Source organism: Sprattus sprattus (genome assembly GCF_963457725.1).
Source record: "Sprattus sprattus genome assembly, chromosome: 16".
NCBI lineage: Eukaryota > Metazoa > Chordata > Actinopteri > Clupeiformes > Clupeidae > Sprattus > Sprattus sprattus.
The window spans coordinates 8,111,409-8,132,610 of NC_137914.1; the positions used below are offsets into that span (position 1 = coordinate 8,111,409).

Genomic DNA, 21,202 nt, shown 5'->3' on the forward strand with positions numbered 1-21,202 from the left:
GTTTTTTTTTTTTTAAGACATTTTAGTTCTGCTTCAACTATTTCACAGCAACGCAGTGCATATGCTTTCTATGCAATATATTAAAATAACAAGTAAGAAATAGCAATTATTGAATTGAACTGTGACAAGTATAAATGATGTATATGACTGGTGCTACAAATAACAAAGCTGATTGAATATACTGGAATGCTCCATTTGCCCGCATTTTATATTACAAGATTATTTTTGTGCACAAGCTGATGGGTTGTTTCATATTGCCATTGACACAAATAAAGATCACTTCATTGTGATGGATTGAAGTGGGTATGAATTATTTTGTTAGTGTTTCAGTTTGTCAATTACAATTTCTCCTCTTCTGTAGTTATGCGTCATCACAGTACACGTTTAGGATGAGGTGGCGTTGCTTGGCGTGTGCTTGTGAAACATTCTGTATCTGCTTTTCTTGAAATTTCAGTGTAAAGGCCTTGAGGGGTGGTCAACAGTCCCTCACTGAGCAGTATTATGTACTAGGCATGAAATGCAATTATGCATCAATCACTATGTGGACTGTATTTCATTTAGTCATGTTGTTTATTCACTCAAATGACACTCTCCACAGTCAAACTATCATTTTATGTTACACGTAAGGTATAAATTGACGCTCTCAGACTCTTATTGTGATAATGAATGTCTTAGGAAGTAAATTAAACCGGAAGCTCCATCGTGGCTTATTGCCGGTACTTCATTTACCGGAAGTATTACACCAAACCCAGTGAAACAGCATTAGAAAACTCAAGTTCTTATTGGGGGCAGAAGTCTGTGTCTACGCCTATTTCTCTCATTGAGGTCTTGTAAGTGTGTAATGCTTCTTTTATTTTAAATCGTTAATGCAGGATATATTATTAGTATAAAACAACCAGTTTTTTGTCTGAACATGTTCAATAGTTAAAGCCAACTAACTCGATATGACGTTAGCGTAGGCCAGTATGTGGACCAGGTAAAGGTAACTAAGATGTATAACCTAGATGTGTTTCCTATATGGAGTCTAAATTTAGGATTTAGAAAAAACTCGCAAGACTTGTGGAACTCTTGCCTTAACATTACATACTAGTGCAATACATGCTAGCTATTAGCTAACATGCATTCCTCGTGACGCATCCAGTTGTGCTGTTGGCCTGTACCAAGCCCACAGGGCTGTCTGTTGAATACTTAGCAATGGTTTACTTAGCTGTCAGGTAAAGCTGATCGTGAATGCCCACCTGACGACAGAAAATCTAGCTAATGGTTAACTCGAGGTATAGTTCAGGTTAAATACTCAAGGTATGCAACTTCACAATGTTATAACGTTGCCATGGCTACTTTATTTTTTTTCTATCTATCTCTTTTAACCTTAACGCTGAACTATCAACATTGTGTTACTGGAAACGGCTCCCAGTCAAATTAGGTCGGAGTGCAGTGGTGTCTTCGATGACAAGAGATGGTGCTGTTGCTCTTCTGCTAGGTGCAGCTGCAGTGTTGCTATGGTGTCTACCTTCAGCAGCTAAACAATATTTCACACCCTCGAACGTGAAATGTGACGTCCGTGTAAACATTCCACAACACTGTACTCAGAATAGCCTTGTTTGTCAACACTAGGACAGCCTCTCAATGAGCCTTTCCTGGCTTCGAATGAACTGACAGTACTAGAGCACGTTGTTTAATCTGTCTGATGCATAAGAATGCAAGTGATGTTCTCCTCTTGTTAAAATGGATGTAACGCACTGTTGCACCAACTGTTTCAGGTTTTTTTTTGGTAATTGTTTTAAATGTATTTCCCCTTTGATATTTCAGAATCTCCACAGACAGCCATGAGTCTGCAGTGGACGGCCGTGGCGACGTTCTTATATGCGGAGGTGTTCGCTGTGCTACTGCTGTGTGTGCCCTTTATCTCCCCCAAAAGGTTGGTTTCTGCACAATTTAAAAACAAAACTTTCAAAAGTGGAATATTTGTCTGAGGGGAATAAGTTGAGTAATATGTTGAAATCAAGACAAATGGCAAGATTCCACTACCCTGTTCTTGTTTGGCAATCACTGACCTTTTGGAGTCCTCATGGATTTCATTAACTGAGCAGTGTTTTGGACAGTCATACTTAATCTGATGCATTTCTCAATCAGTGCACCACTCTTCCCGCTCTTGATAAGCTGAGCACACAGATTCGGCAAATCAATAACTTTGGTTTGTTAATGGTGCTTTTATTTCAGGAGTTCAGTCTGTTGCGTTAGAACAGGGACCCAATGCAATGCCGTGGATCACCTGTGGCATGTCTAAGGATCCTAAAACAGTTTAATATGTACTAGGTCAAATGTTACATCATGGCCTTCTCCAGAATCCATCAGAAAAACTTAAAAACAAGGCAGGCAGGAGGATGTGCCTAATCCACTTTGACTCATTCATTCACGCTTTGCATGTAGTGGCAACAGAAATAGAGAAGCTGTAATTTATTTACCACTGGAAAGACTCATGACCACTCAACTGATTTAGAGGTCGCTAGGATATCTAACATTGAAACATCAGTTCCCAGAACTGAAAACAAGCTTAATGTCAGATGTTGGTGTTGACTCATTTAGCAACCTAGTGGTGTTTTTTTTTATTTATTTTTTTTAGAGTAATTAATTGGGACTTGTAAACATGTTTTTCTCTCTAGGGTTGTGAGAGCAGCATTAACTTTCAGATCAACTGTTGTACATTCATCTTTGTCTGTGAACATATGGTTATTCTAGCATGTTGTTGTTTTTTTTCCCTCAGATGGAACAGATTCTTTAAGTCCCGTTTTGTTCAAACGGTTACTTATTATGGAAACACTGCCTTTATGGTGGCAATTGCCATCCTGGTCTTTCTTCTCATTGGTGAGTGTTAAGCTCCCAGACTTTCAATTCAGTTAAATTCAATTCCATTCATATTGCGCCAGAAACAATTGAAATTGTCTCAAGGCACTTTAGAGTCCAGAGTCTAAACCCTCAGAACAAGCACTAAAGCAACTTCACTGTTCTATATGTTTCTTTGGTCTCCCACACCTGGCTGTCTTTAGTTAAATGATAAAAGTCTAATTACCCTGAATCATCACCACATTCATTCATCTCTCTCTGTGTGTGTGTGTGTGTGTGTGTGTGTGTGTGTGTGTGTGTGTGTGTGTGTGTGTGTGTGTGTGTGTGTGTGTGTGTGTGTGTGTGTGTGTGTGTGTGTGTGTGTGTGTGTGTGTGTGTAGATGCCTTCCGAGAGGTGCGGAAGTACAGTGTGCAGGACACAGTTGACCTGACTAACAACCCGGTGGCGGTCGAGCACATCCACATGAAGCTGTTCAGGGCCCAGAGGAACGAGTACATTGCTGGCTTTGCCCTGCTGCTCTGTCTGTGAGTGGTCACAAGCACACAAGTGGGAGGGGGGAGGAGGGGGGCCTGGGATAAAGATAAGGGCCACTATATTGTAGTTTACACACACACACGCTTTCAAACACACACACACACACGTGCACACACACACACACACACACACACACACACACACACACACACACACACACACACACACACACACACACACACACACACACACACACACACACACACACACACACGTGCGCACATGTTTCTTTGCCCTGAGCTGTTCTCTAACAGGCAGTGGGGCTCAGTGGTATGTGATGTAAGAGTCTGTGTCCATGCTGGCGCCCCCTGTGCTGTGCTCATATGGATTGCAGCTCCACACAGGATCCTCGGGCCAAACACCATGTGCTTAGACGACTACGTCTGTGAATCAGCCCTCGAAAGCCCCTGATTTGACCGTTTTTTTTAATGTTGCATAATCTTTTTAAAGAATTGGCTGGCTGACTCATGACTCACTGCTTTCGTGGTCTCTTCCTCACGGGCAGTTTTGAGTTGGAAAGCTTGATGCGGGCCAGAGTTGTCAGTCATGTGTGTCTTACGGGACCTGTTTCTGCTTTGTGTTGATATGTAGTCAGAACAACAGTGAAAACATACAATAACATGCCCCGCAGCTGAGTACTTTCAATTGGTGAACCCTGACTGAAATTGATGGAAAAACCATCAACTAAGCATGAGACTAGCTACCTACCAAAGTCAAAACTACCAATTACAATGACACCAACTCTTCCATATACTGTATGCTTTAGCTATTAATGCTTTGTGAAAGGTTGCGGTTAAGGCTATATGCAATGACCTCTTCACATATGTAAAAATTGTACTGGCAGTTCATCATTCTTGATGTTGTAAAGAGTAAGGCCCTTGACGTATATGAGAGATGCCCTTGACATATATGAGAGATGCCCTTGACGTATATGAGTGATGCCCTTGACGTATATGAGTGATGCCCTTGACGTATATGAGAGATGACCTTGACGTACATGAGTGATGCCCTTGACGTATATGAGAGATGCCCTTGACGTATGAGTTATGCCCTTGACGTATATGAGAGATGCCCTTGACGTAAATGAGTAATGCCCTTGACGTATATGAGTAATGCCCTATATTTACGCTGCAGACCAGACCAACATACAACTCATTCCATCCTGCCAATGGACAGATCGGGGTAATGACTGGAAGTTGGATTGATTTTAGACCGAGAGAAAAGGTCTCAGGCATGCTATTGATTGCTCTATGCTAGTCATTGAAGCCAGCGTGACAAATGCTATCCCTTCTGTGTGTTTTTTGCTATGCGTGCTCAAACATTTAGACAGAGCCGTACAACAAAAGCTGTCAGTCAGACTATTGATGAGTTCCTACATCAGAAAAATCTGCCCTAGTTACTTAACCATAAATAGATCAAAGCACACTAAGTGTGTTTGGGAAGTGAAGAGGAGGTTCTCTCTCTCTCTCTCGTGCACACTCTCGTGCTCTCTCTTGCCTTATTTTGTTGTCTCTCTCTCTCTCTCTCTCTCTCTCTCTCTCTCTCTCTCCTGGGACGGGAGCAGTGGAAGGAATGTTGACTGTTAAACACCAACTACAGATATTTTCCATTCACAAATCTCATCCGTCCGAGGTGCAAAGCCTCCAAGCCGGGGCAATTGGTTGGGGCGACGGTTGCCATCGCTCACCATTAGCCCTCCATCTCATTCATGCGTCCCGTCTGCATAGCTCTTCCATACAGGGGCCCACTCATATTCCTCTCAATGGTGTCCTAAAAATAGCACCTGTGAACCTAGGGGCTACTATATCTATTCGCGCTACTACTTCCCTCCCCTTGCCAGGTTTGGCCGTTTGGCACGCAGCAGACCCGGACAGCTGCGGCCTGTCAGAGAGGAGCATGTGATTAGGCACCTGGCGATGAACATTATATTTAGCCCGGAGTGGATGTCATTCCTTTTGGACTGTACAGCCAATAGGCTCCAGTTGCACAAGCACCCTAGCTGCACTGTCCAGGGCCTTTTTGACCCCACACGCATGCTACCGGGATGACTAACCTCGTCACATGCTGGGTGACTGATGATGCGGTGGCAAGACCCGGGGTGCATAGATGCTCAGTTACCTTACAAGTGGAAGACAGAGCAGCTAGACTAAACATATAGGAACATTTTCTGTGGTGTTAGGTGGCCTGTTATTGTGACAGTGACTTCAGAGCAGATATATGGCCCTTTTCTGCCACATATATTTCACCCGCATTCTTACAGTACGGAGGCTTGTCGGCTGTCCGCATTCCTTTAGTGTTTGCACACCATAGATGTGACCTTTATCTGGTTGTCAAAAGACGGTTAAGACATTTTACTGTAGTAGGATCAGCTGATTGGGGATAAGCTCATAGTATGCAAATAAGGTCAAGCATGTTTCAGTGGGTTGTAAGTAATGAGGTTGCGTGGTGACATAAGCAAAAGGCTCATGTTAGAAAAGATGTCTTGGCAAAAGAAGAATTTTGCAGTGTATCTGTGAATGATGTTCTGATCTAGTTGAAAAGAGCTTAAAAAAAAAAGAGAGAGAGAGAGAGCTTGGGCAGCCACTCAAGCCAAGCGGAAAATGGAACATCGATGTGAATGATAGAATGAAAAATGGCAAACTAAAGTAGTGCACCTGTGTTTCACCCCAGTGGGAGAGAAAAATCACAAACGTGCCGGGTGGGGGTGCAGCAATCTGAGGTTAACATTCAGCTAAGGTTATTTGACGAAAATAATTTGTTTACCAGCTAGAGAGATTCTTTTGATGACCTTATCCTTAAGTGGACGTAGTGTGTAGCACATACAGTAAACTGTATGAGTGCCTTGATAGTCTTTTAAGTATCTACCAGTGCATGACTAATGTGAGTTTATTATCTATGCTTGGTAGAGCTTGGCCCGAACATTGGTGTTGCTTGTACCGTACTGTATGTGTTCAACTACAGGAACACTAGAGCGTCTTCTTGTATCTATGTCATCCCAGCCGTTCTCAGATAACTGTTTGTGTGCGCACGTTTAATTTTTTTTTATCCCAGTGGAAATTAAGGCAAACTCCGTCAGCGCTCAGCATATTGTTAGCGGATGCTTTTATTTGAAGCACATTTCACGAACATACTGGTGATGTGTATTATACAGTAAAGATGGTGAAGTTAACAAATCCTGTGACCATGACCTTGGTGGTGGTAGCAGCAGCGCCCTGCTCTAGCAGTTTAGCCATTGGAAGGATGTATGATTTTGTCTGCATCTGTTGAGTGTTATTGATATGAAGGGATGTTTTGATGAGCCTTATCTGTATTCCCTGCTGCTGTTTAGGATTCTGAGGCGCCTAGCCACCCTCCTCTCCCAGCAGGCCTGTCTCATGGCTTCCAACGAGGCCTTCAAGAAGCAGGCGGAGGGCGCCAACGACGCCGCCAAGAGGTACATGGAGGAGAACGAGAAATTGCAGGAGGTGAGTTTAACGCAGCGTAACGCACGGCATGCCACCGGTGTGTGGCCAGACGCCAAACACGTCACACACACAACTGAGGGAGGGAAGGGATGGGGATGACGAACACACAAGAACAGCAAGCAGTTGGAGGTAGGGACTGTACAGATTGAGGAAGGTACACACTGTACACATGGGGGGGGGGGGGGGGGGACGAGAATATTGGCTAGACTTGTGGGTTCAGTTTACTCTGCAGGATGCTATGTCAATCTGAATCACTGGAGGGCGATGTTGCATACTAGGAACATTTGAATGTTCACAAAATGCAAATGCGAAGACTGAAAATTCGTCAGCTGCTGTTGAAAGAAGTACGGTTTGTCATATCATATTGCGATTATTGTGGGCAATATATCAACTGTACATAAGACAGGCATGTGAACTACACATTTCTTTTTTTATTGAACAGTGAATATGGTATAATTGGTATGATATTACCCAGTGCATAAAGATTAGACATGGAGCTGCTACTAGGATCTGAACTTTTCCCTGGACCCCTTTCATTATGGGCCTGTTTGTGATGGCTGATTCCTTTTGCCTACTCAGCCTTTTGCTTGCTGTGAACACTTGAACAGGCTATTATAAGAGTAGGCAACACACCTCATCTGTGCTCCAGCATTTAATAAGGACTGTTAACACATAGCCTGCCACTTTATATACGAATATTCTATTTAACCCTGACTTGTAGGTGCACTTTCAACTGGAGTTGCAGCTGAAATATAATGAAATATACTTGTTTGAATATAACGGGTAAAGGGTAACTTCATTATTACATTTAGACTAGGGAATAGATCTTACTTCATTAACAGTGAGTAATGGGTCAATTTCAGAGTAAATTATCATACTTGTTTTCATTTATTTAGCTGGACTATTGTAAATGTAATGATCTCACTCATATTAAATATGGACAAAATAGATATAGCCTAGCCATGGCAAGAAAACTGTCTCACTGTATTCAACTAATTTACTGCAATGTAAGCCTCCCTGGCCTTTTTGATGTTCAGGTTTATCTAAAGTCTTCATAGCCCTGAATTATTATAGTCCATGCCTCCGCCTCTGCCTCTGCTGAAAAAAAGGAGTACGTGAGCTATTGGTCATAAACTCTTGCTTTGCGTTGGCCAACGCTCACCTTTTAATGCAAATTTTCACAAAGTGTCAGCCAACATCTTAATCGCCGGTGTATTTTGTGTGTGTGTGTGTGTGTGTCTGTTACTGCTCGCTCATATGCCATTTTGTCAACCTTGGCTTTCCTTCATAACCCTTGTTAAATCTGAATAGTTTAAAACTCTGTTCTTAGTCCAGCCCTCTCGTCTGCACACCAGATCACCAGTCATGTGACCATACACTGCACACGCTCCAGTGCCTGAACAGAGACTCACTGGTCATCTCTTTATGATGGGGGTAGATCATGAGCAGACTGCACACAAAACAGCGAATAAGGTCGATTATTTGATTCAATCGCAGCCTTTTGCGGTTATGTAATTGTACAGGCTGACATTGGGACAAGAGAAACTGAGCAGCACTTATTCTTACGCATTGTCGATTGCACCACGAGGGTCAAATCTTTGCCCCGTGATCATATTTGCAATACAACATTTGTGCAAGCAACACTTACACGCCAAAATCTAAAGTGCTTGTTGGTATTCTGTCATCCTGCATTCCACCAGAAGTACTTGGAGGAACATGGGGTCTTGATTAACACGACGGCTGCATATAACTTAATATTTGCTGTGATCTGGCTCTGTAAAGCCACAATCTTCCTAGATTCTGAGAAATAAACATCAAAGTGTGTTCTCAGATATTCAGTGATACTGAGCATGTGGTCCCTAAGATTATCCTTTTTAAACATGCCTTCATTTCAGGCTTTCTCCTGGTAGAATGAACCATGGCCTCTCATGCGCTTTCAATGATCGTGATAGTATGCAGGAGGTCTGTCCTGATCCAATCTATTCAAGCAGATTAAGTGTGTTTACTCCTGATGTAAAGGTTTACCCTCTTCACGAGTTGGCTTGTGCTATGGGTTTTTCAGTGCACAGTCCTACCATTACTTAAAAACATGAAACTGTATGCATGTGAACAGCTAGCTGATGAGTTGTGAGTTGAGTCCGGTAAAAGCTTGGTGCTGAATAGCCTCACTTCGACAACATGATCGATCCAACGCAATTGTGATGTAACAGGGGACATAAATTCTATAAGGGCTTCAACTGAGCCCCGCTGCGCATGACTATATTGTTATTATTATTATTAAGGGCACCAGGCAGCTGTCATTGATTTGATTGTCAAGCGCCATACTGTTTAGCCTGGGCATGCCGTGTGCTACTCTTGCCCTGACACCCTCTACCCTTCCACCCCCGCGCATTCATAACTGAGAACATTGATCTCCTAGATTGCGTCTGGGGCCCAGAAGGTCGTCGCCAGCAACCACGTGAGGTGCCCACATGTCGCAATTACTCATGTCTGCCGGGCTTGTATAATACAGAACAGCGCCATAAACCAGTGGGCAACATGATCTCTCGCAGTGACAGAAGGAGGCCGTGAAATCTTATTTCAGTTACATTGAGGAGGAGCGAGTTCTCTAAAATGGTAGGGGTTGGGGGGAGGTGAGGCGAAAGAATTTACAGCTGAAAAGAGAAACTGATATGTGTAGTCTTTTTTTCGATTGCCTCGTGTGGCCAGCCTGGGTCTGGTTGATGTGACCTGCCCTTTAAGACTGCTTGTTTGCATTATAACGGCCCTGATGTTGATATCCTGGGATATGAGGCACACGGGACGGTGCAGTTCTAATCAACTCTGTTTCTCAACTTCTTGAATCATTCTGTGTGGACAAATTACTAGCTGTGCGGTCTTTGACCCCCATCACTACGTCAGACACTGTCCTACCATTATTGCAATTGATCCCGAGGAAGACAAATCATCTGTCTGATCAGGGTCAAACACATCACACGGGACACTTCATTCAATAATTCACAAAATATATTAAGAACTATTGAACACATACACAAACGTAGCGACTGAATCATGTTAACCAGACAGGAACACTGCAAAATACCAGCTCCCAATCCATAAATTGATCTAGTAGCCACTGTCAGTGGCCATAGTACATTGTTGTACTTCAACTAACTAATTTATGACTAATTTCGCAATTCCTAATAATTCCTGATCATTGCTTTTTATGGTCTTTGGTCGCAGCCAATACTCCTACCTGACATTGCATATTTGCAATTAGCATCTGTGTGGGTGTTGTACCCTTAGTACCTTTGCCATCAGGTTCATGGAACTGCTTTTCACTTGTCTGAACACACCTACAAAGGGCTCACTGGCAGAGATGCATACTTTGGACAGAAAGCCAGATTGAGATTGAGATTCCACAGGAGCCTTTGCCTTGCAATTTCATATTTTGCAAGAACCCTAATTATGAACAAATTCACACTTTCTTTGCAAAGCCATCGGGTAGAATCTCTCATGCAGCCATAGTGAAAATTTGAATATCTGTACGTTTATTTCACTGGCCTATGAAAGCCTATGAAACAAGAGGGTGATTCACTTGCACAAAGGTCATTGCACCATGAAAACAGACCAATAGAGAAACCATACACATACCAAGGAAAATAACTGAACAATTCACAGAGGAGGTAGCCTGACTCCCATTCTAAACGTGCATTGGTCTTCTGTTGTTTTAGGGCATCAGGGTTAGAGGGCAGCGTTTCATGTGGCGGAACTGTTATGCATGTTGTCCTTTATTTCAATGGCTGCGTTGTCCAGTCCAATAATATACAGTTAATATGCATTGATTGTTGGTCATGAACGTATTAGTCTTTTTTTTTTTTATCACTTTTTGCAATTGATTCCTTCTTATTACAGCATTCCCATCATATTTTACGTTTAAACTTCAACAAAGCCATTGCTTTTATTTAGTTTCTAGGTTAAGATGCAGGTTGAAATTGGCAGCAAGGAACATAAAAAAAACTGACCCAGATACAAAGCAAGTCTCTCGTTCCCCTCAGGGAGACCTTAACCTTATTCTGTTAAAAATGATTTGAACAGAGAACTCCTCTCATGTAAACCTCCAGCTAGAAAACTACTTATTTCTGGATTCGCCCAGACCAGCGAATTATGTCCTCAGGTAGGAACTTAACATATTGTCAGATTACTTTACAATCAAAGGCAGACATAGACATTGTCCTCAAAATCTTTAGGTTAGTGAAGTGTGTGTGTGTGTGTGTGTGTGTGTGTGTGTGTGTGTGTGTGTGTGTGTGTGTGTGTGTGTTCTTTGTCAGGACACTGTACTGATGGTGCAGATGGCACACTGACGTGCTTCGTTATCAGTTTGTTTTAAGTGGTTAATTTCACGATTGACCTCAGTGACATTGGTATCTTATGTTTTTCCACATGTATTAGGATATTTGAAGGTCACATGTAGTAAGATATTTGTAGGTCACGTTGATTTCGTACGCTTCAGTCAGGTTGCTTTTTGATTTTTTTTTTAGCTCCGTGTATCCGGGCACCAAAACACTATTCTTCGGCCTTTCTCCTGGCCTTTACGTGCCCTCGGGGTGAGCTGAAGTGGCCATTCCGCGACCTTCTCATTTTCCCTGCATCAAACTGGTCCAGGCTGGTTGTTGTTGATTGGCCAGAGGAATCTGTGTGCTCCTATCACAAGTTCTTGGAACGCCGGGAACCGTTTCCAAGAAGTAACGGCTCAAGGCTCTTTATATACTCCAGTTTTATTCATAATGACACCTGTAGTCAGGGTGTTTCCATGGTTTGCGTACACATTTAAAAAGCAAGCCATTTCAGTTGTGCCAAGCAAACTTTTAACAGTACACCGATTGTTTTTGTTGGCGTGGGTGCTGTTGCAATTCAGTAGGGCTAGAACAGGCATCACTCACCAAGATGATGTGTTTTGCTTCAAAGTGGTGAATAAGATTGTTTTGGTAAACTGCTGCCATATCTGCTGTCACAGTGGCTGATGGCCTTTCTAGATTTATTTGGGTTACACGCATCCATGTTAAGACGCAAACAGTTGAAAATGGAACTGGATTGGATTTCAATCATCCTATGATCACTCTACGTGTTTCAGTTTGGTATGCCACAGGGTACCCAAGGTCAACCTCCAGTGGACAAGTGTATTGGGGAACAGTCCGACACCCCTCAAAGCTTTCTGAGTAATTTAAATGTCGTCCTGATAGACAGCGAGTGAGAGCAGGATTAAGACCCCCCCCCCCCCCCCCCCCCCCTGTCAAGTATTAAACAATGAAGGATACTTTTGGGAAGTCAGACCCAGACTCTGAGGAGGATCCAGACTAAACCGGTGGAGGTACAGTTCAGAGGTGAGGTTCATGGCTTAACGTAAAGCCTGTACCGGAACCACAGATGGCCCGCTGCTTATCGCCAGCCGTTAAGCTAGGACATCTGCAGTCTCTCTCTCTCTCTCTCTCTCTCTCTCTATTTCTTTCTCTCTGTCTCTCTTTCTCCCGTCAACCATACCTGCGCGGCTTATTCAGACAGAGAGATGAGTTATAGTTACGCTAAACTCTATCCTTTATGATCAGGGAGCCTGAAGTGCAACCTGTTACTTAGCAAAGACAAAGTGCATAGTTCTTTTCCTGGATACGCCCAGAAACACATGCCGAGTCTCACATTTAAGCACTTGTATATATTTTCAGGTAACACATACATACTGTACACACACACACACAGTAGAACTGCAGACCACAGCAGTTTGTAATCACACGCACTCATGTGTCCTTTGACAGAAACTGAGGGATGCTGGCATTGAAATCCCCGAGGCGGGCTCCAAACCCGGAGTCAGCGTGCAGGAGCAGAACAAGACCCTGAAGGAGGAGGTGAAGAAGCTGAAGGATGAGCTTGATGGCTCCAAGAAAGGTACTGCAGTCTGGACTAGTAAGAGATCCAGGCAAAGCCCCCTGGCGTTGGTTCATAGGGTTTGTGTCCTTTTCCAAGTTGGGTGTCTTTCTTGTCAGGGATTACTTAATATGCATATACATATTTTTGTGTGCTCTATGATTTGCATTGTATAGCATACTACATATTTATTTAAATATTCTTTGTGTGTGTGTGTGTGTGTGTGTGTCTGTGTGTCCAGCCCTTCAGAAATCTGACAGTGATGTGAAGGCCATGAAGAAGCAAGCAGAGAACCTCACCGTTGAGTATGACCGTCTGTTAGAGGAGCATGGGAAGCTGCAGGTAGGTCCACTCAAGCGCTGAGTATTCATATGATATGATTCTCATTCACAAGCTAACCAGTCAATTTGATTAGTTTTGGGTTTGGAAGAATCATGATGTAAATTGCTCATAGGCATTCAGTTTCTTTCCCAGGAACATCACACACGTCGTTACACACACACACACATACACACACACACACACACACACACACTTCTCTGATGACGTGCGCACAGTGTTCTTCCTGATTTGTTACCCTTTCTTCCAGAACCGTAGCCCATGACAACCCATGGCTTCTTTGTTTAATCATTCTTAGACATAGTTCAGCCTCTACCCTTCCACATCCAACTGAGAATGCCCTTTCATGTCAGATGTATGGCTTGGTCAGGTTGATGGCCCATGTTTTTAAGAGAACTTTACACTAAAGTTTATTGCTTCTTGGAAAAAGCAGTTATAAGTTGCATGACATTCTTCCAGGTCGTCAGCAATGGAGCGGCACTACAGTAGTGCCCCCGTATCTGCGTTCTAAGACCTACCGCAAACCACTGAGTAGGGAGTAGTAGAAAGGAGCATATACCATATACGTATATATAAGTTGTTTTTCATTAAAACATTCCTATGATAAAGATTTGTAAAATACACACAGTAAGACCTCAAAGACAATAACTAATAATATAACCATTATAACAATATGCTATAATAAAGGTTATGTGAATGTGGCCTCTCTCTCGAATGAATAGGATTGTGACATTTTTGCTTAACTCTGACAACATTTCGTGTTCTGAGCAGAAGCATGTACTTGTTCACACACTCTAAAAGTAAGACGGCAGGCTAACAAATGTAAGCTACTTGTGTGCTACTTGTATTACATCTTTTTTTGTTTTAACAAAACATCTATAAGCTTTAGATAGTTTTGCCCATCACCATTGTCAGAAACAAGTATCGAGATGTAATCCAATGCAAACATAAATCGCGAAAATAGAAGTTATAAAAAAAGTGAAACATACAAAACGTAACTCGATATGTGAACATACTTCATTTTGTAGCAAAATGCAGTATTTAGTTCTGGCGACTCAGGTCTTTCAGCTGAACTCTGAGCTGGACAGAGGTCAGTCAGATGTGTTGGAGTCATAACTTGAGCAACTTCGATTTTTTAAATTTGTGAATGCCCCTGTAAAAGTGATCAGCCCACCCCACCCCCAGCTGCACAGTATTAGCCACCCACTGCAGTTTAAGTAACACACCTTAATATGGCTTTCCACAACTTGTAACGTGTGCTTCACTACACCTTAATATGGCTTTCCACAACTTGTAACGTGTGCTTCACTACACCTTAATATGGCTTTACACAACTTGTAACGTGTGCTTCGCTACACCTTAATATGGCTTTACACAACTTGCATACCATGATGTTTACGAGGAAGCGAGGGCCCCCATGCCAGCCATCTTCAGTACCAGCAGAAGAACTAGAGATGATAAATATTTTACTGCAACATAAGTCCACAGCTACATCATACGCTCATCACTAGGTTAAGTCCGAAGAGCAGCTGGGGCCTTCTTTATGTCTCTTTATCTGCCATCTAATCATCTCCTAAAAATACCTGATCTTTGAAACGGCCCCTTGCTGGTGAGGCCCGAGGAGCAGTAGTGACTCATCCAGTGCTCCAGCTCACCACCCCGCTGACCACAAACATGTCTCCGTGTTGCATGACTCATTTCAGCGTGATTGATGACCGAGCCTATAGGGTAGCATGTCCTCTTAGTAACAGAGGTGTGTACATGGCCGCATCCCCTGTGTGCACCTCTTCGTCTTGTGATTGCCACACAGTCTGAGGGGCCTCAGATATGAAGTTAACAGATGACAGGAAAGCTAGTGTGTCTGTGTGCACTGTCTCACGTGGGAAAGGGAACTGTGATTGCCAACACCCCTCGTTTCCTTGAACTTGATGCACCTGCTAGCAGACAACCTCTAAAATAGGACTTGATGACTTCCAAGGTCTTCTATGTATTTGTGCGTTCATATGCTTGTATGTCCCTCCGCTGAAGTCGAAGTGCAGATAAATCCGTGTTTGGTTTCAAGTTTTGGGGCTCTCTAATGATCCCAACTGTATGACGTTGCCACTGAGAAGCAGAAATACACATGACATTTAATTCCCTCTAAACACCTAGGGGTCGCGTTTCATTGGTCAGTTTACTGCAGTGCTTTGCCGTAACGCCAGCAACCCATAGCTTCCTGATTACTAAAGAGCTGACAGGACTCTGACACCGACCACAAAACAATATTCTTATGTAGTATTAGTCGAGTAAAAACACATATCACAAGTTTAAAAGGCCACACTGGGTACAAAACCAAACAACAATGTGTAGATTTGTGAGAATGTCGCAAATGTACCCACCAGCATTTTCTCATGTCTCTTAACTACAATTTTTATACCATGTCTTTTGTCCTGCAGGCGAGCAACGATTGCCAGGATAAAAAGTCCAATTGATCCGCTGAAGGTGTTTTCCTCCTGGTCACCTCACACACTTCCTCTTCCTCGCCCTTCTCTTCCTCCTCCACCTGCCTGCTCATGAAGGATGTGAGTGCTCTACACCGCTAGGTGGAAGCCCCGTCCATTCCTCTACCTGTCACACCTCCCCACCTGCACATATCTGGGAGATGCAGGCTAAATCCTCCATGGCCTGCTGGCTCAGTGGTTGTCTTTCGCTTTGCGTCTTTTGATTTGGTTTTGTGAAATACAGATAGTTCTTACACTTTGTTTTTATATTATAATTATATATACTTTTATTAGTATATAATATTGTTTGTTTAGTCATTTTTTTTCTATTATCACTTCTGAAGGTTTATAGGTATTGTTTTGGTTATTTTCTTCCCGTCACTGTATTGGTACGAATGCTTGTTCCACAGCCTTGTCACATGTGATGAGCGGTGTCGTACAGAAGGACCAAAACGAGCTCCTCTGCTGGAGTGGAACCAGTGGAATGTGTGAACATCTGTAGATATAGAGGGCCTCAAGAAAAATACTGCGGTTTTCAAGGGTGAATTTAGGTCATTAATGACTATGTTTACACATATTTTTTCCACGTTGTCATCTTGTGATATGCCTGTCTTTCCAAAAGGCACGTGGAGAGAAATAATATTATTGAATGTCTTTATTGAATTGATTTAATGCAAAGGGATGACTCATTTCTTGCAAATAATTTTGTATCCCTGTTTCCCCTTGTCCCTCTGCATTGGGAGTGTTCCAACATTCAGCTGTCAGGTTAATGAATCATTCCGGTCTGGGTCCGAGGGAAGTGTGAGACACATGACTTGACGTGGCAGCAGCCGGTTGAGTCTTGATCCTGGGCCCTTTGCGAAGCCTGCATAATCTGATATGAAGGCCCCGTGTACCGTAATCTATGGGCACAGCGTAGTGTCTTGGCAGTGGCAGGCAACATGCCTTCAGTATCACAGCTACAGATTGGATTTCGAAACACTGTCAGGGCCATCCCTAGATGCCCAGTTTTGAAACCTTAACCAAGTGGAAAACGCCCTTGAAATTCTGCATCAGTTCATATTGTCCATCATTGTCCTTCACCTCATATCTTTTTCCCTGTTTAGGCCTATCTGGGCAAATCTAGGCCACTGCTCTGCGTTCACTTTTAAACTGTGAGTTTCGTGTACAGTATCACTGGTAAGAAGCAGCCTGTAGGTTCAGTGCTTCACAGAATCGTCCCTGTCTGGTAGCTGGTGTAGTGGATGCTGTGCAGATGAATTTCCCCATGCGAAGCCCCCAAGAATGGCAGGACTTGACACCTGTCAGACTGCTTTTTCAGCAGGTGATCTCTTGAGTGTGGCTCGCCAGCTCACAGTGGCACTCTCTGCGGCCAGCAGTGCCCCGACTTGTCCAAAGAATGACATCATGAATTGTGGCACCTGGTAAAAATAGGCACCTGCAGAAAAGCTAAGCAAAGACCCCCATGCCAGTGGAGATGGGCATGAGGGCAGCTGTCGACAGCCACGGGGTCTAAGAAACCCTCCTGGGGACGATGTCAGATTCTTTTGTATGATTCAACGGTGGCATACAGTTTCCTTCACTTGTAAGAATGGACCTTGGAAGAGAATACATTCTGATGCGTAGCTCCATGAATTCTGGTGATGTCAATAGCCTTTGTTTGTATTGTATTTCTTGGATGGGATTTTAGGGGTTAACATGTCGTGTCTTTGTGTACAAGCTTTCTTTTGGCTCTAACATTTGTCATTTGCAAGTCAATAAAGTACTTCACAAAACAAAAGCTCTTATGTCTGTGTCAGTGTAGGTAATGGATATTGTAGACCATTCATGACCAATGTGCAGGTGAAGTTCAGGATTATGAATTATTTTGAGCTTTGTCTCCTGTAAAATCAGCTTGCACATTAGGTGATTGAGTTCATGTTGGTGCACTTTTCAGGAAATAAGGATATGGTTCTCTCTTTTTGGTAAACTTATGTTGTGCAAGTCTGATTTTTTGCTGATTCACAAGTACAAATAGGTAGCATTCATGAAATTATATGACCAAGGTTTCAGAACTGCTGCACGTAGGTTGTGTATAATTCATACGCAAGGGTTGGAAGCTGTAATCACGGACAACAATGTCACTGGGAACATTACATCAAATATTAACGGCGGGATCTAAAAATGTCTCTACCATGTGATTTGAGCAAAGCAGACGTGAGGACTGTAACGTAGGCCCGTTTGCATATGAACTTTGGCCAGTTTAAATACGGTTAATTCATCTTATCTTTTACTTGAAGGAACTATAAAGGAGGAAGCGATAAAGGAGATCTAGTATGAAAATGTCTAAGGTAAACATTAAGTAGCCTGCATTATCTAAGTGCACTCCCACACACACACACACACACACACACACAATGTTGGAGCACTTGCAATAATCGTGGACTGGGGAGGTAAGAATAATAACTAACACGACATTTTATTGCGCTTCCCTTTAAGAGCAATAACTTTCAGGTTAAGGGGAGATATTAGTCTTTCAGGACTAAGACTACTCAAGAAAATTAGGTGGAATGAGAGCAAGGAAATGGTGGAAGTCATCTGAGGCATCTATCTATTTTGGCTGTTGACTTTCATTGTGGCATCGCAACTAACGCCCATCTGTCAGAAGCACATCGCTCACTGACAACTGAAAATATAGTTCACACACACCACCCCCCCTCTTTATGTAGTCTACACACACAACAGCCCAGGGTTATAAGACATGTTTTCCCGTCCAAGTCACAAGTGTATGACTAGTGCTTTCAGTGCAGAACCTACAAACCCATACAACTTTGATAATTAGCATTGTATTTAACGCACATTCATTAGGCCTACGTATTAAAGTTTAAATCCAAATAAATACTTAAACATTTTAGAACTTTAGGGTGAGGTTTTAAATCTTGACTAAGCACACATTTGACACGGTTTAGTTAAATGTTTGGAGCGCCAATTTGATCTTAACTTCTGATTCAACCTTGCACCATGTTTAAGTGACCGGCTGTCAGGCCACAGACTGGCCTATGTTGTGCTGGCTGCACTGAGCAGAGGCAGCTGTTGAAGGGAGACGGGCAACAAACATACTGAAGACCGAGCAGCCTCCGACTCCCCTGCCAGAAATAGAGCCCAGGCAGCTCCGAGGGCACTGGCTAAACATAGGCAACAAACTTCAGCATGCAGTGGCCTTGGCTTAGTATGGCATCTGTGACACGTCTGACAAACTGGGCATTAAAACCAGTTTGAACTGCACTGGCGATGCCCTCCTCGTCGCCCCACTGTTGATGCCAACTGAAGGGCGGATGCTCGTAGTTCTACGCGCAGCGTAAACAACGACTTGGCTAGTCCGAAGAAAGCGGACAGGGTGCATTTCATTTTACATTCAATCACCGGCTCAATCGAATGGGATCATGGAAACGCCAACCGACATAAAAAGAAATCAAAAGTTTGGAGATTAGGTCAAATATACATACTATTAAGGCGTCTTCAAACAGAGAGATAAGGCAGTCATTTGACACCATCCCAAATTAAATGCGCGGAGTATTTGTGCAGCCATAACAAACAAATTCAGTAGGCCCAGTAACACATGGGGAAGCGGAGGAGGTGTAAAACATAGAAAAGGAAAGGTTGCTTTTAACATGGTACAAATGAGCAAAACTGGTGCCCAGGATACTGATTCCATTGTTTCTGGAAGTTTCTTCAATACAGGCATTCCATACATGATATCTGTATAGGCTACACCTGCTTTTAACAGGTGGAACACTTGACTGCTATACAGACGTGCTGTCCCCTGCAGTTTTCATATCTACAACCATACGTCATCAGTGACTTATTGTGCTTCTCCGCACATCATTTTGCCCAACACTTCTCCAGGTTTACCACGACCCTCCCAAAAAACGCAACCTGTCACTCTGCGGTCCAGCAGCAGGCAGAATGCTATTTAGTCAAGTGCGGTGTGTTCATGCATATAAAGCCATATTTGTAGGCACACATTGCAACTCAATTGCACCTAAAACAGGCACTTATATATTAGTTTTTCTGCAGCGAGCGTGATGAGCAGATGCTGATAGACCGAGATCAAACTAAACAGTCTGTAAGGTTAGGCCTATATGTTACTATTGTGTACCATTAAAGAGTTTTATATAGATATGTTTACTTAGAAATTCCTGTCATGCACTTCTTAGTATGGAAAGCTGGTTTGTTCATCAAAATAGTGTTCTTTGTTTACCTGTCATTATGAGTTCAGTGTACACAGTGTGCTATAGGGAAATTCGAAAAATATTTGTTTAAATCTGGCAGTGTCAAAGTAAAAAACAAACCGAAAATAAGAGTTGTTTTTAGTTAGTTTTATTGCCATTTGTTATTTTGATTCAGGACAGTGGATTTGTTTTAGCACAAAATCACAGTGGTATCAAGCATGAAGCCCTTCATCTGTTGTGAGGGAATCTGCAAGACTGATGGAACTCCTTAATGATGTTAGCACACACATACAGAAGTATACAGTATATTTATACACACACATAGTACATTTATCTCTGCATCCCTACTGTACATTAGATCATGAATGGAAGACCAATGTTACATCTCACAGTTTGTTACAATGCACAAGTAAGTATAGCGAGTCAACAGTGCTAATGTGAATTTTCAAGACAGTATAATTCTCCAAAGCTAGGCGAGATATGAAGACTTCACATTTGCCGATAAGTGATGTTAATTATCCATTCACAAACTCACAGATGGGAAACATATATCCATTACAATAAACTATCTATTGAAATAAAGAGGATTACTTACTGGTTTTTAACATTTACAAAATTTACAGTAGTCCCTTTTTATGCATTGCACATTTCTATCGAAGTGAGAATATCATGACTTTATTGTTTTTATTTAATTTTTAATTTTGTAGTTTTTAGTTTGAACCCCAATCAGCGAGCCATAATAATTTATATTGTACTGCATTTTGATATTTATTTATAAATGCAATCATTTCTAAATAACCCTTTGGAGTAAAGATACTGTCAAGAACAATTTGGCAGAGCACATACATGACAATACAGACATTTATTAATTTTTTTGGTAATGTCATTTTATTTTTTTTAATTACATATACTTACTATATTAGAACGCTAAATCAACTGACCCACCCAGGCTACGAAATGGACTATATAGATGGCATAGGTTTATAAAAACATTCTGGTCACACTGACTGTATCTTTCAATGTTGATGGATGGTAGGTCGGATGGACCACCACTGCCAGCCAAACCGGTGTTGCTTGTGCGTCCACTGACCTCTGGGCACTTGCACATTCCGTTTTACTACTGAGAGTAAGGAAGGCATTGGCAGCTCAAATGCTCGTTTGAAGACTAGTTTTGTTTTGAGAGAACTTTTTTGGTCCTGTCACACTTCGGTAAATGACATACAGCAGAATCTTTGCATCAGTTATTACAGCCTGCCGAGGTTTCCGGTTTGAGACTTTGGGGAATGAGTCAAAGTAGAGGAAAATAAAAAAGGGGGGTAAAAAGAACATCACATGGCAAACATTTGAGCATTAATCAACACCGTCCCTTTTACAATGGGTGATGAGGCTATGCTGGGAAGTGAATGGCTGAGACTGCTGCCTCTACCACCT

At 42.5% G+C, this 21,202-nt stretch overlaps 1 protein-coding gene across 1 annotated transcript; it reads left to right on the forward strand.

Annotated features, from left to right (window-relative positions):
- Positions 1 to 757: 757 nt before the first annotated feature.
- Positions 758 to 17,327, forward strand: bcap31 (B cell receptor associated protein 31). The gene is made up of 8 exons (XM_080853582.1): positions 758 to 830; positions 1,810 to 1,918; positions 2,765 to 2,865; positions 3,225 to 3,369; positions 6,708 to 6,843; positions 12,633 to 12,762; positions 12,983 to 13,083; positions 15,516 to 17,327. Exons 2-8 carry the CDS (start codon positions 1,827 to 1,829, stop codon positions 15,549 to 15,551), a joined length of 741 nt encoding a protein of 246 aa, XP_080709708.1. The 5' UTR covers positions 758 to 830; positions 1,810 to 1,826; the 3' UTR covers positions 15,552 to 17,327.
- The last annotated feature ends 3,875 nt before the right edge of the window (positions 17,328 to 21,202 follow it).